Source organism: Amborella trichopoda, chromosome 5 (assembly GCF_054954075.1).
Source record: "Amborella trichopoda isolate Santa Cruz 75 chromosome 5, AtrichopodaSantaCruz75HAP2 v2.0, whole genome shotgun sequence".
Classification (NCBI taxonomy): Eukaryota; Viridiplantae; Streptophyta; class Magnoliopsida; order Amborellales; family Amborellaceae; genus Amborella; species Amborella trichopoda.
Genome location: NC_142340.1, coordinates 23,470,829 through 23,495,216, shown reverse-complemented (window position 1 = coordinate 23,495,216; position 24,388 = coordinate 23,470,829). Strand labels below are relative to the sequence as shown.

The window sequence follows — 24,388 nt, the reverse complement described above, 5'->3', positions numbered from 1 at the left end:
TGCAATTCAAAGGTATAAAGCATCCATCTTTAAGATGGATGTAAATAGGTGGTCCATCTAAAAATAAGTATAACTAACTGTCCAAATGTTTTACTTATATAATTATTATTTTTAGTTTATAATTTTTTTTTTTCATATTCGTGATCTCTATATTAAAAATTAAATATTCTCTAAAAATTACGACCAAATTATTTTTAAAAAATATAAGAAATGCTGATGTAGGCCCTCTAGTTTATACCTACATATAGGCCCAATGGCCCAGATTCAATAAGAGTTGATCCAATAATCACGATTGCATTTTGTATTTAAACTTTAATTTTTTTTTATAAATCTAAATCATTTGAAATTTTGGGTGTGTGTTATTTAAAAATATTAAAATCTAATAAAAATATCAAAAAATAATTTTGTGAAAAATAAATTAACAAAATATATCTATAATATTTCAAAGGTATTTTGGTCAATTTATATTTAATGAATTATTTTTTTAATATTTTTATTATGCACGTTGATGAGAAGAATTGACGGCTAAAATTTGACATGATTAAATTTATAGAAAAAAATTAAAAATAAAATACAAATAGTACGTACCAAAATTGAATCCGGCTAAAAAAATATATTTATTGCCAAGCGGCATTTCTACGGCATCCGTACCGCATGGAAACCCGGTGCTTCAGGTAAAGGATTAATTTGGCTTATTAATATAATTTAGATAGAGCCTCAATGGAGTACGGGTCCGACGGTCCTCTTCGTAGTAGGGTTTCCTATTTATTTGCTCACACGCCCGTTTCTAGGGCTTGTCGAACCCAAACCTTCCTTTTTCTATTTGCAGAGATGAGGCCGATTTTGATGAAAGGCCATGAAAGGCCCCTAACCTTCCTCAAATACAACAGAGAGGGGGACCTGCTCTTCTCCTGTGCAAAGGATCACACTCCTACTGTCTGGTTCGCTGATAATGGAGAGAGACTCGGCACTTACAAGGGCCACAATGGTGCAGTTTGGTGCTGTGACGTTTCCAGTAAGCTTCAACCATCCATATCGATGTTCTCGTTATATTATCCTTCTTTTCATTTTTTCCTTTTCTTTTTTTTGGCCCTGGCTCAATGAAGAATGTGTTTCGTGTTTCCCTTTTAGCTGGATTATCCCTAAAATACTGTTTTTAATGGTTTTTGTGGTATTGTTAAGTTAGCTCTCTGGGATTAGTTGTTCATGAAATCGCCGATTTTCTGAATTTAATCATACATTCATGTATTTTTGGAGCAGCTGATTTTTTTATAGTTTCTATAGCTTCAGAACTTCTATTGTGACATCAGTTGGTTACTTTGGAGTGCCCTTGTCATGATTACTTTAATACTCTGCTGGTGTTTCTCTAAATGGTTTGGTGGAATTGCCTTGCCTTTCGTATAGACTGGTTGTTCTCTTTGAATGGTTGGGCACTTATGGTTTCTCTTCACATACATGCAATGTTCGACTTCCAGTCTATGCCTTTTGAACTACTCACTAATCGGATCGTGTTTAATTTGGGATGTCTTGATTCTTGAGCTTTTGTGATATTTTTTACCCATGAGAGAAGGGTTCGTGATGCCTTTGATTTTCTCTAGAATGTGCATCACAATGGTGTTTCACACTCACATATTGGATTTGGTTGGAAATTCGAGATTGGAGGCAATATTTTTTTTTTTTTTTTTCTATTATTGAGAATAGGGGGAACTTGTTTAGGTTTCACGCTTGTTTTTTGTTGGGTCTGACCACTTTGGGGAATTTCGTATTTTGTGAACAGGGGATTCCATGCGTCTTATTACTGGCAGTGCAGACCAGACTGCAAAGTTATGGAATGTTGAGACTGGTGCTCAACTGTACTCATTTAACTTTGATTCACCAGCAAGAGCAGTAGACTTTGCGGAAGGTGATAAGCTGGCTGTAATCACAACTGATCCATTCATGGAGCTGCCCTCTGCCATCCATGTTAAACGGATTTCTAGAGACCCTAGCCAGCGTATGTATCTCTTTGTGTTGTTAAATTTATATATGTTGTGTTTATAGTCCTTTTACTTGTTATAAAAGCCTGATAATTCACTTGAAGGTCCTTTTTTTTTTATTGTTTTAATTTTGGGTTAAAGTTCTCTTTCATTTCCCCATTGCAAGTTATGTTTTTTAGTTTCAGTTTATTACATTCTCAATTATAAACTTATGAGGAATGAAAGCCTTTATTTTTGTTGTTGGGCATTTAAGATTGGTCCAATGGGTTCTTATATGTCGATTGATGAAATAAGAATAATTAGACATATATCGTTACTGAATAACGAGTGCTCTCATATCTAGTGATGAATGTATAGTAATTTTTTCAATGCATTTGGCCTCATCCTCAATCTCTGCTTTAACGCCATGAAGATTATTTCATGGAACATCAGAGGTCTGGGACACCTTTCCAAAAGAAAGGCGGTCAGAGACCTAACATAGAAACATTGGCCTTCTCTACTTGCCCTAATGGAGACCAAGCTTCCAGAACCAAATCTTTGCTTTGTTAGACAAGTCTGGGGAAGGGCGCCCTGCTAATGGTTGGCAAAATCTTCACAGGGAGCATCGGGAGGGGTTTGGTTCATTTGGAACCCACTCTCTAAAATCCTCCCTTGTAGGGGAATTTTCAGTCACTGTCTCTCTGATTCGAAACAATGACGGTCTACCATGGAAGTTCACTGCTGTATATGGCCCAAGTTCTTCCTCTGTAAGATCTCTTCTTTGAGAGGAATTGGACCGGGTAGCTATTGCACCTCATCCAATATTGTGTATAGGAGGGGATTTTAACATCACTAGATGGTCTCATGAACGGAACCACAACCCATCTATATGTCTAGTGGTATGTTTGCCTTTTTAGACTTCATCTTCAGGAATGATCTCCTGGACATTCTGCTCCAAGGAAATCGATTCACTTGATCCAGCCACTCCACTGAACCCGCCCTATCCAAACTCGACAGATTCCTCCTTTCCACCCAGTGGGATGAGAGCTTCCTTGGCTCTCATGCGGCGGCTCTCCCCAAGCATGTGTCATATCATTGCCCCATCATGATTGACACCCTTCCAACCCCCAGGGGCCCAAAGCCTTTCAGATTTGAATTGGCATGGCTCCAAGAGGAATCCTTGTCCTCACTCCTTCCTAACTGGTGGAATTCTTTGTCCAATTGGGTCGCTAGAAGAGCAGGGTACAGGTTACAATCGAAGCTCCAACTCCTCAAAGCTTCTCTTAAGGAATGGAGCAAATCAGTCCGTTGCAATTTCACACAAACTAAAAGCTCCCTCCTTAATACCATTAAGGATTTAGACATGCTAGAAGAAACTAGACCCCTTGCAGTCTCTGAAGCCTCCCAAAGGTCTTCTGCCAAACTAGAATACCAATCTGTACTTAGGAAAGAGGAAATCTATTGGTACCAGAGGTCAAGAATTAGGTGGTTGAAATGCGGTGATCTGAATACAAGCTTCTTAAGCTTCTCTTAAGGAATGGAGGAAATCGGTCTGTTGCAATTTCACACAAACTAAAAGCTCCCTCCTTAATACCATTAAGGATTTAGACACACTAGAAGAAACTAGACCCCTTGCAGTCTCTGAAGCCTACCAAAGGTCTTTTGCCAAACTAGAATACCAATCTGTACTTAGGAAAGAGGAAATCTACTGGTACCAGAGGTCAAGAACTTGGTGGTTGAAATCCGGTGAGCTGAATACAGGCTTCTTCCATAGGATCGCCAACTGTCGCAGGAGGCAGAACACAATTTTCGTCCTTAAAGATGGGGATAACTACCTCACTGAATCAGCCAGCATAGAAAGAGCAATCTTACATTATTTCCAAGTCCTTTACTCGGACCCCCAGGTCTGAAGGCCCCACATGTCTGACTTGGACTTTTTATCCCTCCTGACCGAGAAGGCGCTCTGGATAGAAAGGTCGTTCACCGAGGAGGAAATATTCAAAGCTGTCAAGGAGTTGCCCAATGATAAAGCTCTGGGGCCTGATGGCTTTTTGGTAGCTCCCTTTCAAAGATTCTGGGAATTGTTTTGGCAAGATTTCCTAAGCTTTTTTGAGGAATTTTCCACAGAGGCATCTTGCATAAAGCCCTTAATGCTACCTTTATTGCTCTAGTGCCTAAGAAAGAAGGGGCAGAGGACATTTCTGATTTCCGACCTATTAGCCTCTTAAACTCTTCATACAAAATCCTTGTCAAAGTGCTCGCCTCGTGACTATAATAGGTCCTACCATTAGTTATCTCCCAATCCCAAACGACATTCATCAAAGGAAGGCAAATACTTGACGGGCCACTGGTGGCCCATGAGTGCTTACACTCACGCCACAAATCCAAGAAACTTGGTCTGATATTTAAAATTGACTAGGAAAAGGCATACAACCATGTTGATTGGGCTATCCTTGAAGAAACCATGAAGAGAATGGGTCTCCAAGATAGATGGAGGAAGTGGATGAGAGGCTGTTACTCCCACCCTGACTTCTCCATCCTCATCAACGGAACACCAAAAGGTTTTTTCTCTTCATAGAGAGGTCTACGCCAAGGGGATCCCCTCTCCCCTTTCCAGTTTACCATCTCGGCTGAATGCTTCAGTCGCTCCCTCTCAAGACTGTACCAAGCAGGCCTTTGATCAGGCTTCCAAAGCAGTAGCCATGGCCCAGTAGTATCTCACCTGCAATATGCAAACGATATGCTGGTCTTCTTGGATGCCACTATTGAAGAGACCCAAAATCTCATGTTCTTCCTAAACTGCTTCCAAGTGGCAACAGGATTCAAAGTCAATATGAAAAAATAAAAAATGATGGGAGTTGCGATATCCCCTGCAAAAATCAAAGCTCTTATCCCTAATTGGGGATGCCCAATCAAAGAGCTTCCCACTTCCTTTTTAGGACTCCCATTGGGGCTGGGGAAGCCTAAAAAGAGGCAATGGGTACCCATCATAGATAAGGTTGACAAGCGCCTAGCAGGATGGAAAGGGAGATACCTATCAATGGTAGGACGAGCCACCCTCATCAAAGCTACCCTTGCGAACACCCCAGTATACATGATGTCCCTGTTTCAGATTCCTTGCTCTGTGATAGACCGGCTAGAACAACTAATGCAGAACTTTCTATGGTTTGGCCAGCCAGAGAAAACAAAGTACCACCTAATCCCATGGCACACTATTTGCCTTCCCAAATCTCAAGGGGGTTTAGGGATCAAAATCCTGAGATACCAAAACTTGGCGCTTGTAGGAAAGTGGTGGTGGAGGTTCACAACACAACCAGTCTTTGTGGGCACGGTTCTGCGAACCAAATATCGTACCCATAATGCCTGGCTACCAGATACCCACAAAGCTCCACATGCCTCGGGAGTATGGAACTGCCTCTCTACTGTCCCATCTTCCTTCAAAAAACATACCAGATTCCAAACCAAGGAGGGCGCAAGAATTAAATTTTGGTATGATCTTTGGATAGGACCCTCACCTCTAAAGGACTCCTACCCATCACTGTTTGCATCTGCCACTAACAACGACGCAACTATGGCGGAGGAACTGCTTGTCCTCGATGGTAGAAGGATTTGGAGTCCCACCTTCAGAAGAAGCCTCAATGAGGAGGAAACCTCATCTTTTGCCTCTCTTTTGGCCCTTCTTGATTCCTTCTTTATTCCAATACAAGGGAGGGATACTTTAATTTGGACCCCAGACCCCATTGAATATACTCTATCTCATCCTTTTATAGAAAGCTCGCCCAGCCACCTACTTACCCCCTCGACCCCAAATCAGTGCTTTCGAAGGCTTGGTCCACTATATCCCCCTCCCAAAATCCAGATGTTAAATTGGATTGCTATTACTTAGAAGGCCTTAACTGTGGACCAACTGCAAAAGTGAGGATGCCATTTGGCAAACAGATGTGTAATGTGCTAGGATGATGAAGAAACCAACCCCCATCTTTTCATTCACTGTAGCTTGGCTCATGAACTATGGTCCTTAGTACTGCAATTGTTCGGTTTGTCATGGGTCACTGGTCCATCCCTAAAAGTCCTTTACTCCCATGGACATAGCGGCTCACTGGCCGAAAGCAGGGAAGGCTTTGTGGGGGGCGACAACAGCTGCAACGATTTGGAATATCTGGAGAGAGAGAGAAACCACAGGATTTTTTAGGGACAATTCCATAGCCCCCAAGCATTGTTCCTTAATATCACGACCCAAGTAATTTTCTGGGTATCAAATCATAAATTATTCAAAGGAATTCCAAGCAAATTACTTTCACTCGCATTGGCAAAACATCCTCAGACACAGGCCCAAAAAACCAAAAAGAGCAAATAATTGGCAGCCCCCACCTGAAGGCACCATCAAGCTTAAGTTTGATGGATGCTCATTAGGTTATCCTATCCATGCAGGGGTGGGAGGGATTTTCAGAGACCATAACAGCCAGATCCTTTTTACAGTCTCTGAACACATTGGATACCAGGACTCACATTTTGCGGAAGCATCGGCCCTACTTATGGGCCTTAAATCCTTCAATACAACATGGGGCAACTACTACGGATTGAAGGAGACTCCAAAAACATGATATCTTGGGCTAATGGGACCACGCCTCCACCCTGGTATCTAACCCCTATTTTTGATGAAATTGTTCAACTATGCAGGGATATCGACGCCTCTTGGACGCATATTTGGAGGACGTCAAACGAATTTGCAGACCTACTAGTGAAAGACGGAGCTAGGAAAACTCCGTAGCTCACATGCATCACCTAAGCTACCATAGATATCTCGGGTTTTGGGCCTTAGACTATTCCAATGGCAGCTCTTTTTTGTTCGTTTATCCTTTTTGTACTCTTATTTTCTCTTCATGATGTACATGTGAAGGGCAACTTATAAGCCCGGTCTCCTTTTTTCCTCTTTTCTTTCCTGCTGGACCCTTTCTCATGGTCTTTACTGTCTTGCTCTGTAATGTAACATTTTGCTATGCAATCAAAAGTTAATAATTCTCTCAAAAAAAAAAATTATTGTAGTATTTGGTTCTTGGAATTTTCATTTTACTGATCAATTTCAATCCATCCAAAGGTTCAGTATCTCCTTTGTCACTGGTTTAAAACTCAGCATGTCCTACTTGGACTTATTTGGGTTACTTGGGTTTGGCCAAACATTGGGTCCATTAGTCACCAGTTCTTGAGTTTGTTGTTTATGTTTTTCCATAGACCCTGATAAGTCTTGTTGAGTCTCACCTTAGTTAGTCCGATTGACTCATGCTCCGGCCTTGTTTGGTCCAATGCCTGTGTTTGAGTTTTCAGTCACTGTCCTCCTTCATGGTTTCTTCGAAGCATCTCAAGTATAATATGGGATGAGTAGTGCATGAATTGTTTCAAGGGAGGACTTTGTCTTTCTTTTTCAAATAACCAAATCCAAGAAAAGAAGAGACAATATAAAACAGTATAATATTTTGTCTTCAGATTTCATTTCCAAAAAAATCCTTCTTTACATTGTAATCATCTCTTCATGGAAAAAAATGATTTATTCAAATTCATTGACAAAAAAGTAAAAATTCATTTTCTCAAAAAATAAAGAAATCCTATAAAAAATAGTAAAATTCCAATTTTCTATTTAACAATTTATATATATGGCTATCTAAGTAATAGAAGAAAAATCACACTCATATGTAATTCAGTGTCAAAATAAAACAATTTAGAACTAAACTCGAAACATCAGGATCTTTTTTCTTTTTTATCTTTAGATGTGAGGATCAATTTTTGTTTCAAAATATCATCTTCAATTTAAGAGCCAATAAGCTTCTAAAACCCACTCCGTGCTTCAAGTTTCTCACCATCTATCTATATTACAAATAGAGATTATCAATTTTCATCAGGATCTAAGAGCGCACAATGGAAAGAATATGATACTGGATGGGTTGGGGTCGGGGCATTGGTAGTGTGGGGGCTGGTGTGTCGACATAATGTCCTTGGCTCCATTCCCACTACTAACACTTAAAAAGAAAGAAAATGATACTAGAGGGGACCTTTTGTATGATGATGAGATGGATACATTCAAGGATTCCAAAAAGATTTTTAATCATATTCGTTCTTTACATTGTAAACATCGCTTCATGGAAAAAATGGTTTATTCAAATTCATGGACCAAATAGTCAAAATCCTTTTCTCAAAAAAAAAAAAGAATCCTCAAAAACATAGTAAAATTCCAATTTGCTACTTAAAAATTTATATTTATGGCTATTTAATTAAGAAAAGAAAAATCACACTTATATGTAATTCAATGTCAAAATAAAACAATTTAGAACTAAACTCGAAACAACAGGTCCCTTTTTCTGTTTTGTCTCTAGATGTGAAGATCAATTTTTATTTCAAAACTATCATTTTCAATTTAAGAGGCAGTAAACTTCTAAAAGCGCTTAGTGCTTCTAGCTTCTCACCATCTCTCTATATTACTGTTGACACCCCATTTTTGGAATTGGTTAATCGTTCCTGAATTCTTGAACCCTAGGGACCACTACAACTTAGTAGACCCTAGTCACCTTCCAGGCATAAAACCCAATACTTAAAATCGACACCCAAAAGTCCTATCCCTTTATATCCCTCTAAAATTTACGAAATTGAGTTAAATATGATTCTAAATTGAAGAAGAGATCATAAGCTTTCTAATGGTCTAAGAATTGTCTGAATCCTATTCACTGTTTGAGAGTTATGGTCTGGACAATATTGTTTATCAAAAATTCCAGAATGGTCCCTGTGGAAATTCTAGAACCCCGTAGAATTTTTTGAAAGCTTCTGAAAGCTATTGTGGTGGGTTTTGACTTTTTGATAAGCATCTGTTCGAACCAAATTTCCCTAGGATAAGTATACATATTTTTAAGATAACTAAAACGATTTTTTAGAATTTTTTATTAATTATCCTTAGCTTACTCCTATTTAAACTCCTTAGCAAATACCAAATCATGCCTGAAAAATACCTAAAAGAAAATTTGGAAATTCCAAAAAAAAGGAGAAAACCCTAATTCCAATAAACCCTTGTTTCTTTAGACCCTAAACCCTACTCCCATGCCTAAACTTTCAACCCTAGAAATTTAGGTGCATAAAACCTAACCTAGATCTAGGCCACTAAACCATAGAAAAGCTAATATCAAGATAAACCTTTCTTAGTCAAATTTCAGCAAATTTCCAATTAAAAGCCAATATCAAATTAAACCTTTCTTCGTTAAATTTGCAGTGTGAAAAGAGAACGCAATGGCGTAAACAATTCGTGGTCTTAATATGGGCCCCAATTCTGGGTTTCAGGTGGCCTACGCAGATTGGCTTGGGCAGGTAAATTTTCCATCTATCTCTTTTTTTTGGTTTTTAGTTATTTAAGATCTGTTTGCATTAAGTTTAGAATTGTTTTTGGTGTAGAAAATCAACTGGCACCCAACAATCTGAGGTGGAAATCAATCTATCGACATTGACTTTTTTTCTTGAGATTGTAATTCGACTGACCCAACAATCTCTACTAATTTTCAATATTTTAACTAGGTTGGAGCTTATATCAGAAAGGGTCTCTTCATTGGAAACTCTTTCGGATTCCCAATATATTAACAAAGACGCCTAGAAGATATTGAAATGCTTTTTTTTATTTTTTTATTTGAATATGAAATGACTAAAGGTGATTTTTTCTTTCTTGAGAAAAGAGGTGGCCTGAAACGGTCCTTTTTTTTTAGCCAGATTTAGTGCTTAGAGACTATGTTTAGGAATTATGGCAATGCCCCCTTATGAAAGTGATTTTCCTAATTCACCTTTACTCATTTGATCCTGTGAACTTAGAATGACAACTTTCTTTTTTTAGACAATACAACATGATTTGGCCGCGAAAATCAGCTCGACTGCCCTACGGTGGGCACCAAACTATTTACAACCAAATCTGAGAGAGTTTCCAATGGAGAGACCCTCTTTGATTATGAGCTCCAAACTAGTTAAAATATTGACAATCAGTAAAGATTGTAGGGCTGGTCGAATTACAATCTAAAGAAGAACAGTCTGTCTTGATAGATTGATGTCCTCCTTAGATTGCTGGCAGCGCCAACTGATTTTTTACGTCAAAAACACTTCTAAACTAATGCAAACAGATTTGAGAATAACTAAAAACTGAAAGAGAGAGGGAGATGGAGAACTAACTTGCCCAGGCTAGTTGACCTGGGACAACGAAACTCGGAATTGGGGCCCTTATCAGGGTCGTGGGTTGTTTATGCCATTGCGTTCTCTTTTCACATTGGAAATTTGTTGAAATTTGACTAAGGTTTATTTTGATATTGGCTTTTATTGGAAATTAGCTTGAAATTTGACTAAGAAAGATTTATTTTGAGATTGGCTTTTCTAGGGTATAATGGCCTAAATCTATGCTCCTAGATTTCTAGGGTTGAAGGTTTAGGATTGGAAGTATGGTTAAGGGTTTCCTAAACTAGGGTTTACTGGAATTAGGGTTTTCTCATTTTTTTTTGGAATTTTTGGATTTTCATTAATGTATTTTTTTTTGGCATGATTTGGTGTTTGTTAAGGGGGTAAATAGGAGTAGGTTAAAGATAATTCTAAAAAATGGCTTTAGTTATCCAAAAAATATTTATACTTCTCAAAAAGTCATAACTCACCACAACAGCTTCAAGAAGCTTCCAGAAAATCTTGGGGCATTCTGGAATTTCTGTAGGGACCATTCTGGAATTTCTGGTAAATAATATTATCCAGACCATAACTCTCAATTGGTGAATCGGATATAGGCGATTCTTGGATTGTTGGAAAGCATATGATCTCTTCTTCAATTTAGAATCATATTGAACCCAATTTGGTTGATTTTAGAGGGGTCTAAAGGGATAGGACTTTTGGGAGTCGACTCTCTATCTCAGGGTGTTAGATAGATGTCCAGGTTGGTTTTCTATGTTTATTGCGCTCGGGACTATCTATGATGATTATTTTAGGGCTTGAATAGGTCTGAAGTTTGTGTTTTATATTTAAAAAGGTCACTTACTAGGCTGTTGTTTCGAGTCTTTGTCTCAAGGTGTCAGATCGATGTCCGGGTTGGTTTTCTATGTTTATTGGGCTCGTGACTCTCTAGGATGATTATTTTAGGGCTTGAATAGGTTTGAAGTTTGTGTTTTATATATAAAAAGGTGATTAGGGTCTACTAGGCTGTTGTGGTTCCTAGGGTGCAAGAATTTAGGAAAGATTAACCAATTCCAAAAATGGGGTGTCTACAATTACAAATAGAGATTATCAATTTTCATTAGGATTTAAGAGTTCACAATGGACAGAATATGATACTAGATGGCATGGGGTCCGAGCACCAATGGCTGGGGGGCTGGTGTGTCGACATAATGTCCTAGGCTCCATTCCCACCATTAACACTTAAAAAACAAAGAAAAGAAAATGATATTAGAGGGGGCCCTTTGTATGATGATGAGATGGATACATTCAAGGACTCCAGAAAGATTTATATCATGGAAAAGCATTGGTCCCCTAAAGGCCAGCTGTCAAACCCCACACGTCCCCCCCCACCACAAAAAAAAAAAAAAAAAAAAAAATACCGCTTCAATTTTTGCGGGTCTCAGTGACATTTCATTTGCCACAATTTTGATGCACACATCCTCTTCGACACACAAAAAAAGAATGTTTGAAAAAATAACCTCAATGTTTTTTCGTTTTCTACTGCACTAGATGACCTTAGACTGTCCATCTAAAGGCCGACCTAGATACAACCCTTTATGTTTCAATGCTGATATGGTGATGGTGAGGCAAGCTACAAATTTTGGAGTCAAACAAATCTTCCTAGTGCCTCGATCTAACACCCATTTTATTTTTTTTCATTCTCGAAATTGATGACCTGTATTCATTGTCTTGTCTCTATTTAAAATAAACTATTTTTTGGATTTTTTTTTTAAATTTCTTTCATGAGCTTCGTCACAAGTCCAAGATAATGTCTATACCAAATTTGGGTGAGACAAATGCTCCTACGGCCCCCGAAATGAAGGATTTTCCCCCTATATTATTAATAAGAAAATTGCTTAGATAATCTTTTGCAGCTGGTGCACTAAGGGTAATGATTTATGCTTAATTCTATAATCTTTATCTAATAAGGATATTTGAAGTTCCTTCGCCCTAAACTCTCAATCAGTTGCCTAAGTAGAAAAATAGCCTCAGTTGTTGTTTCAGAACACTCGTTTCATTCCTTAGTTGTTGCTCAGTCACTCTCTCCTAGAGCTTCATAGTATGACTCATAAGCTTGATCCCTCGATTGTTCGTATAATTTTGCATGTCTCACTTGTTTTTGTAAATAGGTACTATAATATGTTTCCTCCGTTGTCTGGCATTTTCTTTGTTCTCAACACCTTGTTGAACAACTTCGTCAGCCAGTCAATACCAATTTCCCTCATGTATTTCCAAATCTCAATTGGGATACCATTTGGTCCCAAACCCTTTTCTATCTTCATTCTTTTCAATGCTTCTTTCACTTCGGACATCCTAATCCTACGAATGTATCTATGACCTCTGTCCTCATTTGTACCAACAGTTCCTTCTACTGCTACGTTCCCATTGTGTTCGTCATTTTATAATTTTTGAAAATAAACTCTCCACCTTTCATTGATCTCGTCATTCTTCCACCAAGACCTTTTGATCATCACTCTTAATGCATTTAATATGGTTTAGATATCTACACTTTTGCTCTTATTTTTGCATATTTGAAGACATATGTGTCACCTTCTCTTGTTCCCAATTTATTATATAGATTATCATATGCCTTAAGTTTAGCTTTACTTATTATTTCTTTGGCGTCTTTCGTAGCATTTTTATATTATTGTAAGTTTTGATCGTTTCTATTACACTGTCAAGTTTTATAACATGATCATGTTTTACTAATGGCCTTCTAAATCTCATCACTGAGCCACCAAGTTTCCTTATCAGAGTCTCTTTTCCCTTTAGATTCTCCTAAAACTTCTTTTGCCACTTTCTAGATGCATTCAGCCATCTCATTCTATATTAGATTCAGAGTTCCATTTTCCTTCTTCAACTAATTTGTCCCTTGATACGTCTATTTTCACATTTTTTAAATTCCACCACCTAGTTCTTGGATACCCATTGCTATCAAATGCTATTTTAAGCTATTGCATCTATATTTAGCCCTTTTCATGATTGTCCTGGTGACCTTTAGGTTTGAGCTATTGCTTGAGACTTGGCATCTAGTGATCACTGGTGGGGTGATGGTCTTCACAAAGTGGTCAACGACTAACTTCTTCAAGAATATATGTAGGGCCATGAGGGAAAGTTTGGATGGAGGAATGCAAGATTAGGTTCTTAGAAAGATTAGTGCCTACATCAAATTCAACTTGCTAAAGACGTGCATATATGTGTGGCTGCTGCTTCTAAAGTGTAACTGCAGTAATTCCTCTTTACTAACTGTTTAAAAGTGAAATTAGGTGTAAAATAAGTTCTTCTCGCATCTAAAGAGTGCATGCTAGAAAATGTGCATCTGAATGCGCTCGCCTGAAGTTCCTTCGGGTGGTGTTCCCTTTTCTTGGCCTTTAAGAGGCTCTAAATCTCTATTGGTGTTTGGGCGTCCGGTAATGGCTCAGAGTCTCGGAAGATCTAGACCTTCCAAAAATGTTGAAGTTTAACTTGTTGAATAAAGTTAGATACTTCTCACATGCAACTGTTGTTATGGGTTGGATGGTGTAATTAAAAAAAAGTGGATTTGAATACCACGATAATGAAACTTTTCCATAAAATGTGCTGCATCCTTGTTGATTTCTTTTGCTATAAAACATGTTGAATTATTCATCGTATCACAGCAAATGAATCCCATTGCTAAGACTACCAACTATGCACGTGGTTGACCTAATATGTGATGTTTTGCAGAGACTGGGGAGTCAGTGCTTGTTATTAGGGGGCCTCAAGGAAGAATAAATAGAGCTGTTTGGGGTCCCTTGAACCGTACTATAATAAGTGGTGGTGAAGATGCAGTTATTCGTATGTGGGACTCAGAGGTATGTTTGACTGTAACTATATTGAATTATCTTGGGGTATGTGAAATCATAGTGTATCTTGACCTTGTAATGCATGATTCTTTCCGTTATCTTGGTCTCTGGCAGTACTGAATTAGCTGGAGGAATCTGACTTCATGACTTTTATCATGAAATGAGTGATTCCTTCCATTATGTCATTTTAGTATTTTCTGACTTCCTGCGATCTAGTCTTTTGTCATCCATTATCCCTGAATCCATTGTGGCATATTGTAGGCACTCTCTTTGAGTCCTTGTAGGCTAACCAACATGTCAAAATCAGTGGGAATGCAGTAAATGCATCCCTCTCAAATGAACACTTAATGTTGGCTTCAGATTGGTGGGGTTGCATTAAATGCATCCCTGTCAAATGAACCCTTAATGTTGGCTTCATGTTGACCTTGATTTTAAGATGCTAGATTCTCCTTGAAAAGAGGGGTTAGAGTCTAAATTCACACGTCACTCTTGTTCATTGATAGACTACAGAACCATGTTTTTGATATCGTTACCCCTTTACCCCCTGAATGTGAAAATACTGCACTGTTCATTAAAGTTGACAATAATTCCCAGCCTGTCTATCATTACATTCCTAGACAAATATCTCGAGAAAGGTTGCTTGAATTGATTTCATACACATGGGTGACAAACTATGAAAATTTTCAAAATCAAAGTCAGCCAGTGATGCAGTCAGATTCTAGAATGACAAGAATGCCTGATGGAACAGTACAAATAAGTTTTTGAACTCCAAGACCTATTGAAAATCAAACCAGCGAAATTTTCCCTACCCAATTTCAAGGACTTCTTGAAAAAGTTCCAGTGGTTGCATTTGACAAAACAGGGAAACCAATTTACGAACAGAAAACTTCTGATGGTCATAATTGGTTTGATACTTGCAATTGTTCCACTTGTCTTCAAGATGATTTTGATGAAATACCAAAAAACGAAAAATAAAAAGAAGATTTCATCTCAACAAAAGCTTCATCAGAGATACATTGAAGGTGATCCAACTGTTGGATTACTTGGTGAGAATTCAGGAAAATGGGATTATTATGTGACTTATGATAGTCAGAAACCTAAAGCCTCTGTGTCAGAAATTTCAGAAATTATCCCTACAGGATGGGATGATCAGAATGATGTTTCTGAAGAAAAAATCACATTCCATAATGCTTGGCTTTTGACCCTCAAAGTTCAAATTATGCCTCAAATTTTCCTCCATTACATGTCTATGAAAAAATCCAAGACAATGAAAAGCATGTATGGAAGATAAAAAATCCCAGTATAAGAGATGTCACCGGAGCACAAAAGACTATTTCTCCGGCAGAAGCAAGCCTAAATTGGCAAGTTGAAAATGCTAAATCACAGAATTTAGTATTACTTCGACCTGAAGAAAAACAGAATGTTATGTTTTCACAGTTACAAGGATTGGTTGGTATAATTATTCAATTGAAAGAAAAAATTCAACTGTTGCATGAAGAGTTGATGCAGATTTTATATACAGTAAAAGATATTCATGAACAATCCTTTTTACTGAATCAGAAAGGAAAGGAAAAAGCATTTTTAGAAAAACAGTTGCAGAGCCTTGAAAAAGATCTTTGGATGAAGTCTCAATACCCTCAACCACAATATCCTTCCCAATTTTAATTGAATCAGAAAGGAAAGGAAAAAGCATTTTTAGAAAAACAGTTGCAGAGCCTTGAAAAAGATCTTTGGATGAAGTCTCAATACCCTCAACCACAATATCCTTCCCAATTTTAGCCTCTACTTACCAATCCATACACTCATAACTACCCTGCTTTAAGAAGCCTTGACCTTTTTCCACCCACTCGAACCCTTTACCCACCTATCGGTTTAATTCCTCCAAGGAATTTTGGTTTTAGAGCTTTAACTTCATTTGAAGATGAAAGACGTTTCCCTAAAGAAATGTTCTTTCCCCTTGCGGAAAAAACTAAATATTTCAGTACCTAATTCTTCACAAACCCCAAAACCTAAACCTTCTGTTACTTCACCACCTGTAACAGATCACCCACATCCTAGTCCTCAAATACCTAAGATGAAACCCAAATGTTTCAGTATTATGATACTGAGTCAGATATTATAGCCTCCTCAGTCCCAACTCAGATATTAACTTCCTCTGAGCCCTTGAACAACATGAGTTCATTCCTAAAAAACCTGCCCAAACAGCCTGAAGTAAACCTTCAAACTGAAACACAATCTCTGAAGAATTGTCCGATTCCTCTGAAACATTTGAAGGTAAATCTTCTCCTTCTTCTTCAAATTCTTACAATTTGCTTATGATGAACCCTCCTGAACCACCTCAAGAACCAGACCCTTTTATGGAAGAAGAATTTAGACCTTCGGACCACCAAGAACCTGAACCTACCCCAACCTATGGAGATTCATCTAAAGGGTTTACTATTGATGACATTCCACCTTCAAGATGGAATGACAGGTTCAGAGAAATTCAAGGATGGATGCATTCAGAAATGCTTAATGCTGCAAATACCTTAGCCAGTACCATTTCTAAAGTCATTGTAAGGCTAAGAGGATGCCTTTTTGATTGGTACATAAGTCTTGGAGAATACCAGCAAACACAATTAAGAAATAGTCAGTCCATTGTTGAGTTTCTTAATTATTTGGTATCTGAATTCTCAGGCCATATTAAACATGAACAAATTGCTGCCCGAGAAGAATTTTTTTAGCTCAAATGTTGTTCATTTAAGAGACAAGATCTTGAAAAACATTTTCAGAAATGAACAAAAGATACCATAAAATAGGAGGAATTGATGATATAAATTTGAAACAATTTTATCTTGAATCTATACCTCCTACTCTTGGTAAGGAAGCAACAAAGACGATGGAAAATCAGGGACTTACTATTCAAAACACCAGCTTTGGTGAATTATATCAGTTTATTCTCCATGCTCTTGAAAGACTTTGCAATCAAGTTGAATTTGTGAAACAAATAGAAAAGAATAAGCATTTACTTGGAACATCTTGTGATAAACCATATCTCAAGATTAAATGTGATGCAAAAAAACAGTGTTCATGTCCACCTGCCTCGAAAGGGAAAAAGAAGTTTGACCAAAAGAGAAAAAGGAAGAAATTCAAAATATTCAAATATCTTCGACGATCAAGATTTCGAAGACTCAAAAAAGGAGATAGATGCTATGTCTGTGAAAAGAAAGGACATTTTGCAAAAGAATGCCCAAACCAGAAAAAGAAAAAAAAGATAAACATCTTTTGTCACAAGTTTTAGAAGAAGAAATCGATGATGATTTAGAATCTGTGTTTTCTCTTGATGATGAACAAAGCCCAGATACATTGATATCCATTTCTTATGCTGATGATTTTGAGCTCAATGAGATAAGCAACACCAGTGTTCCAGAGATATTGTCTCTACAAGATGAAATTTCAGACATAAGCAGTTTACCCTTTCAGCCTACCTCAATAGCCCTTGTTCAGATACTCCAAGAACACTATTCCAAGCCTTTGACCTTCTTGCCTTCTTTGATACAGGAGCATCAGCTACTATTTTGACACCTGATTTACTACCAAAACAGTTTTGGGAAACATGCAACCAAACTTTTCGAGCTGCTAATGGAGAGAAATTTTCCATAACCCAAATTAGCAAGCCCATTTTGATTAAACTGTTTCCTAAAGTAGTTATCCAACATAAACTCTTAGGATCCTATTTGCCAAACAAAGACATTTTACTTGGATTTGATGTTTTACATCAAGTAAAACTTCAATGGACTTCCAAAGGATTACATTATAGGAACCTAACCTTGCCCTGGATAGCCAGTATAGATCCTCCCTACACCCTAGATACCTTGTGAACAATTTACCTCAGCTAGGAACCTTTCTTACATGATTGAATAACATGTTGGACTCATAAGGTCTTGCATTGATTATAGTTCTGTAAGCTTGAGACTTGGGTCATTTAGCGACCTATGAACTTAGGTTGCCCCATCATCTTGGACCTAAATTTTCTGTTAATATGTTACAAAATATCAACTAGAAACTCATATGAGCTGGTTATTGACTTGGTTGATTCACAAGAGCAGTTGACTTCAGTGGAGTACTTGAGTCTGTTGATAGTGTGAACCATAGTTGTTGGGATCGGGAGCGGGAATGGTATCGGGATCGGGAGCTAGGGATCGTGAAATGTTAGAAGATCCCTATGGTTGGGAACGCCGTCCGTACAATGCACATGTTAGGGATCGAGATCCCCAAATGTTAGGGATTGAGATTCCAACCTTTTAGGGATCTTGATCGCGACCTTTTAGGATCTTGATCCCAACTTTTTGGGGATCTTGTTACCAACCTTAAAGTGTATGATAATCAAGGATTATGTATACTCTTTAAAGTAGGGATCTCATTATTTATAACAAGCAAGCAATATTGTGTTGCTAGTTGGCTATAAACAAAGAAAATCATCAGTTTGGTTGGCGTCTTAGTCTTTAAGGTTGGCATCGAGATCCCAAACAGGTAGAATTGGGATTATTATCTGTGGGGTACGAGATCCGAAAATTTAAAATTCGAGATCCCTAAGATATCCGTTCCGGGAGCGACATAATCGAGATTCTAGAAGGGATCGCCTACCAAAGTAAGAGATCCCGGTAACTATGGTGTGAACTGTAAATTTCAAAGCATTGCTCACCGTACCCTTGTTGGTTATGGTTATGGGCTGATATTCCTCTGTTAGAGGTTACAAAGTGAGTTGGTGTATGTTTTCTAGTAATTTCCTTGTCAGAATGTTCTCCTATTTGAATTCTTAGTTGATTTTCACACCATCATTGTTTATATTTTGACATCTATGTGGCGGAAGTGGTTTACTTTGGTAAAATTTGAAGTTATATTATGCATTAGATACTTTTGTTACAAATGTCAGTTTTTATACTTGAGTTACATGTAATGTGGCTTCTGAAACATGGTTTCAGTTTGGCAGGTCATGCTGTACATATCATGAGGATGGTACTTCTTATTTGGATATTATAAATGTACTTTCTGAAATACTTTGAGTTTAATGTATGGGCATCTTCTTGACTTAACAAGTTGTAGTCATGTTTTTTTTAACTCTTTATGGCCTGCTCCTCTAATCAATGGATGGGATGGACAATGCAATACACAGAGTTCGTACGGCTGTAAATTGTCACTCGCTTTACTACTATAATGAAGGGCAAGAATCATTAAATCTACCCATTTCAGGTTTGGGATATTGTTTAGACGGCTGGGTCTTAAAGTTGGTCAAAGCTTAATCCAAAGACTTATTTTTGGAGTGTAATCTCATTTTTTAATAAATACTTTCAAAGTGTGATCAGAGTTAGGATGTCATTAAGGTGCCTGAGCTAATATCTTTAGCAAGACTCTGAAATTTGGCTACAGATCATTACATTTCCTTTTTGATATGACACTTGAATGCGTAGATAAAATTTTGGTGTCTTTCTACAGCAAGATGATGATACCTATTCTTTCAGAAGAATAGGGGTGATAATTTTGGGACTAGAGGGACTTGAGCTTGGAAATTTTATGCAGCATCTGATGACTTTGTGTTGTAGTTCTAATGATATGTACCGGCTTTTGTCTTTTTGTGATATAATTCTTGAAGTTGATTTGTGTAAGACCTTGAAGTACAGTTAGGAATGAGCTTCAAAAGTCATTACTTGCATTACTGCTGAAGTGAGATGCTATCTCGTATAAGGAATGATTTTATGCTCCTTATGTTGTCTTCTGAACCATTTATATCTTCCTTGATGCTTGTGATAATTATGTTCTGTGTTTGTCTTTGCGTCTAATACTGTGGAAATGTTTTTGCAAATTTAGACTGGAAAACTGCTCAAGGAAACTGATAAGGAAATTGGTCACCAGAAGACTATCACCTCACTATCTAAATCCTCTGACGGTTCACACTTCCTAACAGGTTCTCTTGATAAATCAGCCAAGGTATTAGATCTGGTCTTTGTGGCAATACAGTGCAACATTTATTTTTCTGTTTTGTCTGACATTATGCTTATATTTTCTTTTCTTCAGCTCTGGGACGTCAGAACCCTTACCCTTATCAAGACCTATGTGACAGAACGTCCAGTCAATGCATGTGCTATTTCTCCACTGCTTGATCATGTATGTAATCATGCAGGCTTATTTTTTTGTTTTTTTCTTGTCATAAAAGAAAGTCAGGGTGCTCATCAAAATTTTACTTTTGGCAGTCTTCATGATGGTAATCTCATTCTGAGTGTTTGGCTTATTTGTGTTTTATTAATCTTTATTAGTTTCAATTGCAATTTAAATTGCAAATGTTCATACGATTTGTTTATGCAGAATCCTTGAAGGCTCTCAGGTTATTAATATGTTTAATAAAGGGAGCGTTTGAGTCTGTACAAGGAAGAGCCACCTCCTAAAAGTAAAATTGTTTCTCTAGGACACCTATGTAATGTCATTTTTCAAAAAAGAAACTGATAATGATTAGTCTGTGGTAACCCTAAAATAGGAGGACGAAGAATCTGTAGAACTAGAGTTGTACATGACAAAGATTCAAAGGGCAAGTTTGTGAAATTTAATTTTGTAGAATTTGACTTTGTGAACTCTTCTTACTTTTTCAAGATTCAAGGTGCGTTCATCACGTATATATAAGACATGCATCAGATAATTCTTGTTCTTTTTTCAGACTTATTCCTGCAAAACTAGCTCTAATATTCCACTTTGTCAAAAATTTGAGTGAGCCACTTGCATCCAATTGAGACCGATGTAAGGTATATTGGAAAATGATGGAAGCATCCAAACACCCTTAATCTATCAAATTGGGACACTTAACGAAATTTTTGTGCCTTTGATAGAACCTATAGTTATCATCTTTTATATCAAGGGAAAGTATATGATGAGACCATTTACCTTTGGTACAAGGTGGTCACAATTATCTTGACCATTGGATGTGAAATTGGGTGGCTGCATTTATTTCATTGACCAAGCTCAAAGTTCAAAAGGAATTTTCTCGAACTTTGTGACACACCCAAGCTATCAGATTTCACATCGGTTGGTTGTAAGTAATTGTGATCTCCTTATACAAAAAGTAAATAGTTTCATTGTATACAATCCAAATACTAGTTGGCTAGGAACAAGTAATGGGATTCTTATTTCATCATTGTGTTTTTGTAGCATAACAATATGATTATGATTCCTTTAAATTGTTCAAAACTCATAACTGCACCAATGATTTGAGTGTTTACAAGATGTGTAGTCTTTCTAGTTTTCCTTCTCCATGGGAGATCTACTGTTGGCAAATGTTCATATGGGAATTGAGTAGGTCTCTGATCTTTACTGTCGGTGGTCTTTCATGGATGTTAGAGAAGATCTGTAACTCCATCAAAAGTCCATCTTGTTCATCTAGAGGAGCTGGAGATCATCTCCAACATCCATCATTGGCCATCATTGGTGTGTTTGGGGGTCTTATGCATCTTGTGGTGTCTCATAGGATGCGAGAGTCAGGAATTTGGAGAGTCAGGAATTTGGACTCTAGTGGAGGCAACTCACTTGGAATTGGCCTTGCACTATGGTTTCCTGTAAATGAACGACATCAAGTGCTTACCTTGCTTGCCGTCACTTTTTGTTTGACATGAAATGACTGTTGGTGGTCAGGAAGCATTACATGTGAAAAAAGAGATATCATTTGCTCACTCTGTCCCCTGTATTTTTAAACAGGTTGTGATTGGTGGAGGTCAGGAAGCATCACATGTGACAACAACTGATCGTCGTGCTGGGAAGTTTGAAGCCAAGTTCTTTCACCAGGTGTTTTTTCCTACCATTGAATATTGTTGTTTCTTAAATGACATTCCTTATATATAATACTTATTTGATTTGAATACACATCAAAAGATGGCTCACCAATTGGTTCTTGTTTGACAGATTCTTGAAGAGGAAATTGGAGGAGTGAAAGGGCACTTTGGACCTATAAATGCATTGGCATTCAATCCTGATGGGAGGAGGTCTCATCTCTTCCCTTTCTTTAATTCGTTTGCACTTCTTTTGGACATTCTAGTGCTGGCTTATGATTTCTGAGCTGTTCCTGGTTTTAGACTAAGCTTAATATCCTCAAGTGAATTGCAGGGTTCACAATTAAAAAAAGAGGATATATCCTCACGTAAACTAAAATAAAAGAAAAAAGATAGTATCTCGGGGGTTTCTGGTGTAATATGGGTTTTGATGCACAATTATTAGAATGGGAAACAAATTGAATTTGAGTTGAAGAGCAGGGGGAACTAGAAAATGGGAATGGGAAGAGAAATGCTTGGGAAAAGCTAGTGGAAATATGACAGGGAAAAAGAGAAGGGAAACACCATACAAATACCAGACATGAACAACTATTGGTAAAAAATAAAAAATACTGGACTTCTAAAAAAGGTGTTTTTGCATGACATGTATGGGGTTAACACTCAGCCCCTCCAGTTAGTTGCCATAGCTACCCATTTGTGTAAATGGGGAAATGGACTTCCTGTCTTTACTACCTGGGAGGAGTTATCCTTCCCCAAGGTTGTGGGTTGCTTTGCTTAATGAAAGAAGAAAAAGGAAACAAGAACACAATCTGCAAGTTTGATGTACTCTTAAGAGGATAGGGCTATTCTTGGGTAAAGGTGCAGGGGGCATACATTATTTTGGTTTGTTATTGTTAAAAGCTTAGTGCTGGTTTTGAGAACGATATAGTTTTTCTTCTATGCCTTGGTGGATTTCTTGCCGATAAAATTATGACAATACTGAAATTTGATCGAGACCCTGTGTTCAACTTTTGAGGGCGTTGTAAGCTACTTATTTCCCATTGGCATTTTGGTGGACTGTGTTAGTGCGTGATGCATGTTTGCTTAATGAGGATTTGACTCCATTTTCACTTGGTTGTTTTTTGTCTCCACAGTTTCTCAAGCGGTGGAGAAGATGGCTACGTGAGGCTGCACCACTTTGATGCCGACTACTTCAACATTAAGATGTAAATCATAGCGGGATTACTATTTAGCTAACCAGGTTTATTGTCTACACTATCCCTGCTTGGATTTTTGTCGCCCCCTTTGAGGTTTAATTTTGTTCATGAACCATGAGTATAGTACATTTTTTATTTGAGAAAGATCATGATGTGCCAAGTCATTGGTCTTATTGATTGCCTTTTTTTCTGTTATGGGAATGTATTTGGTGAGCCAGCAGATTTCATCGGTCTGCCCTTTTGAATGGTTTTTGGACCAGAAATGCATCGCAAATCACTACAAATGCATTTTTGCATCAGATCTATGAATTTGGAGCTTCGAGAACAACCATGTAGATATGATTATCTTTGAAGAAATAAAGACACCAATGGTTATGAGATTTTTTATTTTTGGTACAAGGATGTCTCATTATTCTTAGCCATTGGATGTGATGTTTAATGGATTGAAGTGTATCGCAACATTTGAGAAATTTTATTTCAGAAATACTATTTCCAATTACCCGATTTCACATCTAATGGTCAATTATAGTTGTGATCTCTTGTACCGAAAGTAACTAGTCTTATTATATACATTTTTATAACAGTAACGCCCAGAGAATGTATAATGCAACATTAGGTTATCTTTGAGGCTTAGAATTTATCATTTTTCTCAAATTAATGACCGTGGTGATTGAGCTATTGCTGTAAGATTTTGGACGGACCTGGATGGATTTTGGAAGGGTGTTTCACTGGAACAAGTGCGTCTCCACACGTAATCCGTGCCCCAGTTTTTGCATCTAGATGGTGAAACTTTCGGAACTCTGCACGGGGAGTAGATTTGTATCTATGAACAAATGAATCAAAATTGGGTTTAGGGATGCTTCCATATCATTTGCGACTTAGATTGGAATTTGTATGCTTGACAGGGCTCTAAGCACCAAGTGTATAAAAGTTGAGTAAGAAATCCAATTGGATTTGTGCTTTGTATAACCAGTGTTTGATAATGCACCCACAAAGCGACACAAAAAGACAAAAAATATGATATACTCTTATTTACTTTTTAGTACGAGGTCGCAATGATTTTAGTCAGGGTTTTGAAGGGGCTGTTTATGTCATTGTCAAAAATAAAAAAAGATCTCGAATTTTATGAAAGTCTTTTATTTGACATCCAATGATTAGGGGTGATTTTGACTTTTTTGTAATCATGGTAAATGGTTTCATAATATACATTTTTATTAATAAAATATAATTTTTCAAAAAATAAGATAAATAAAAATATAAAAAATGTAAATTTTGATTTATAAAAACTCAAATACTCCATTTTTGGGCAAGAATTGGCTAAAAATCATGTCCTAATTGATGGGTTTCAAATTTGTGAAAAAATATATTTTTCATAAAAAAGAAAAGAAAAAACTATTTCTTTTGGATATGAA

At 37.4% G+C, this 24,388-nt stretch overlaps 1 protein-coding gene across 3 annotated transcripts; it reads left to right on the top strand.

The window, feature by feature from the left end:
* Positions 1-796: 796 nt before the first annotated feature.
* LOC18444759 (eukaryotic translation initiation factor 3 subunit I) lies at positions 797-23,472 on the top strand. 3 transcript variants are annotated; one of them, XM_020673909.2, is made up of 9 exons: positions 797-1,015; positions 1,778-1,993; positions 13,872-13,999; positions 19,838-19,957; positions 20,045-20,134; positions 21,710-21,796; positions 21,914-21,993; positions 22,914-23,020; positions 23,198-23,472. In XM_020673909.2, the coding sequence occupies exons 1-8, from the start codon at positions 832-834 to the stop codon at positions 22,987-22,989; spliced, it is 981 nt and encodes a 326-aa protein (XP_020529568.2). In that variant the 5' UTR covers positions 797-831; the 3' UTR covers positions 22,990-23,020; positions 23,198-23,472. The 3 variants fall into 3 exon arrangements, with proteins under 3 accessions (XP_020529568.2, XP_020529569.2, XP_020529567.2); XM_020673910.2 differs by having other exon boundaries at positions 23,195-23,472; XM_020673908.2 differs by lacking the exon at positions 23,198-23,472 and having other exon boundaries at positions 22,914-23,158.
* Positions 23,473-24,388: the final 916 nt, after the last annotated feature.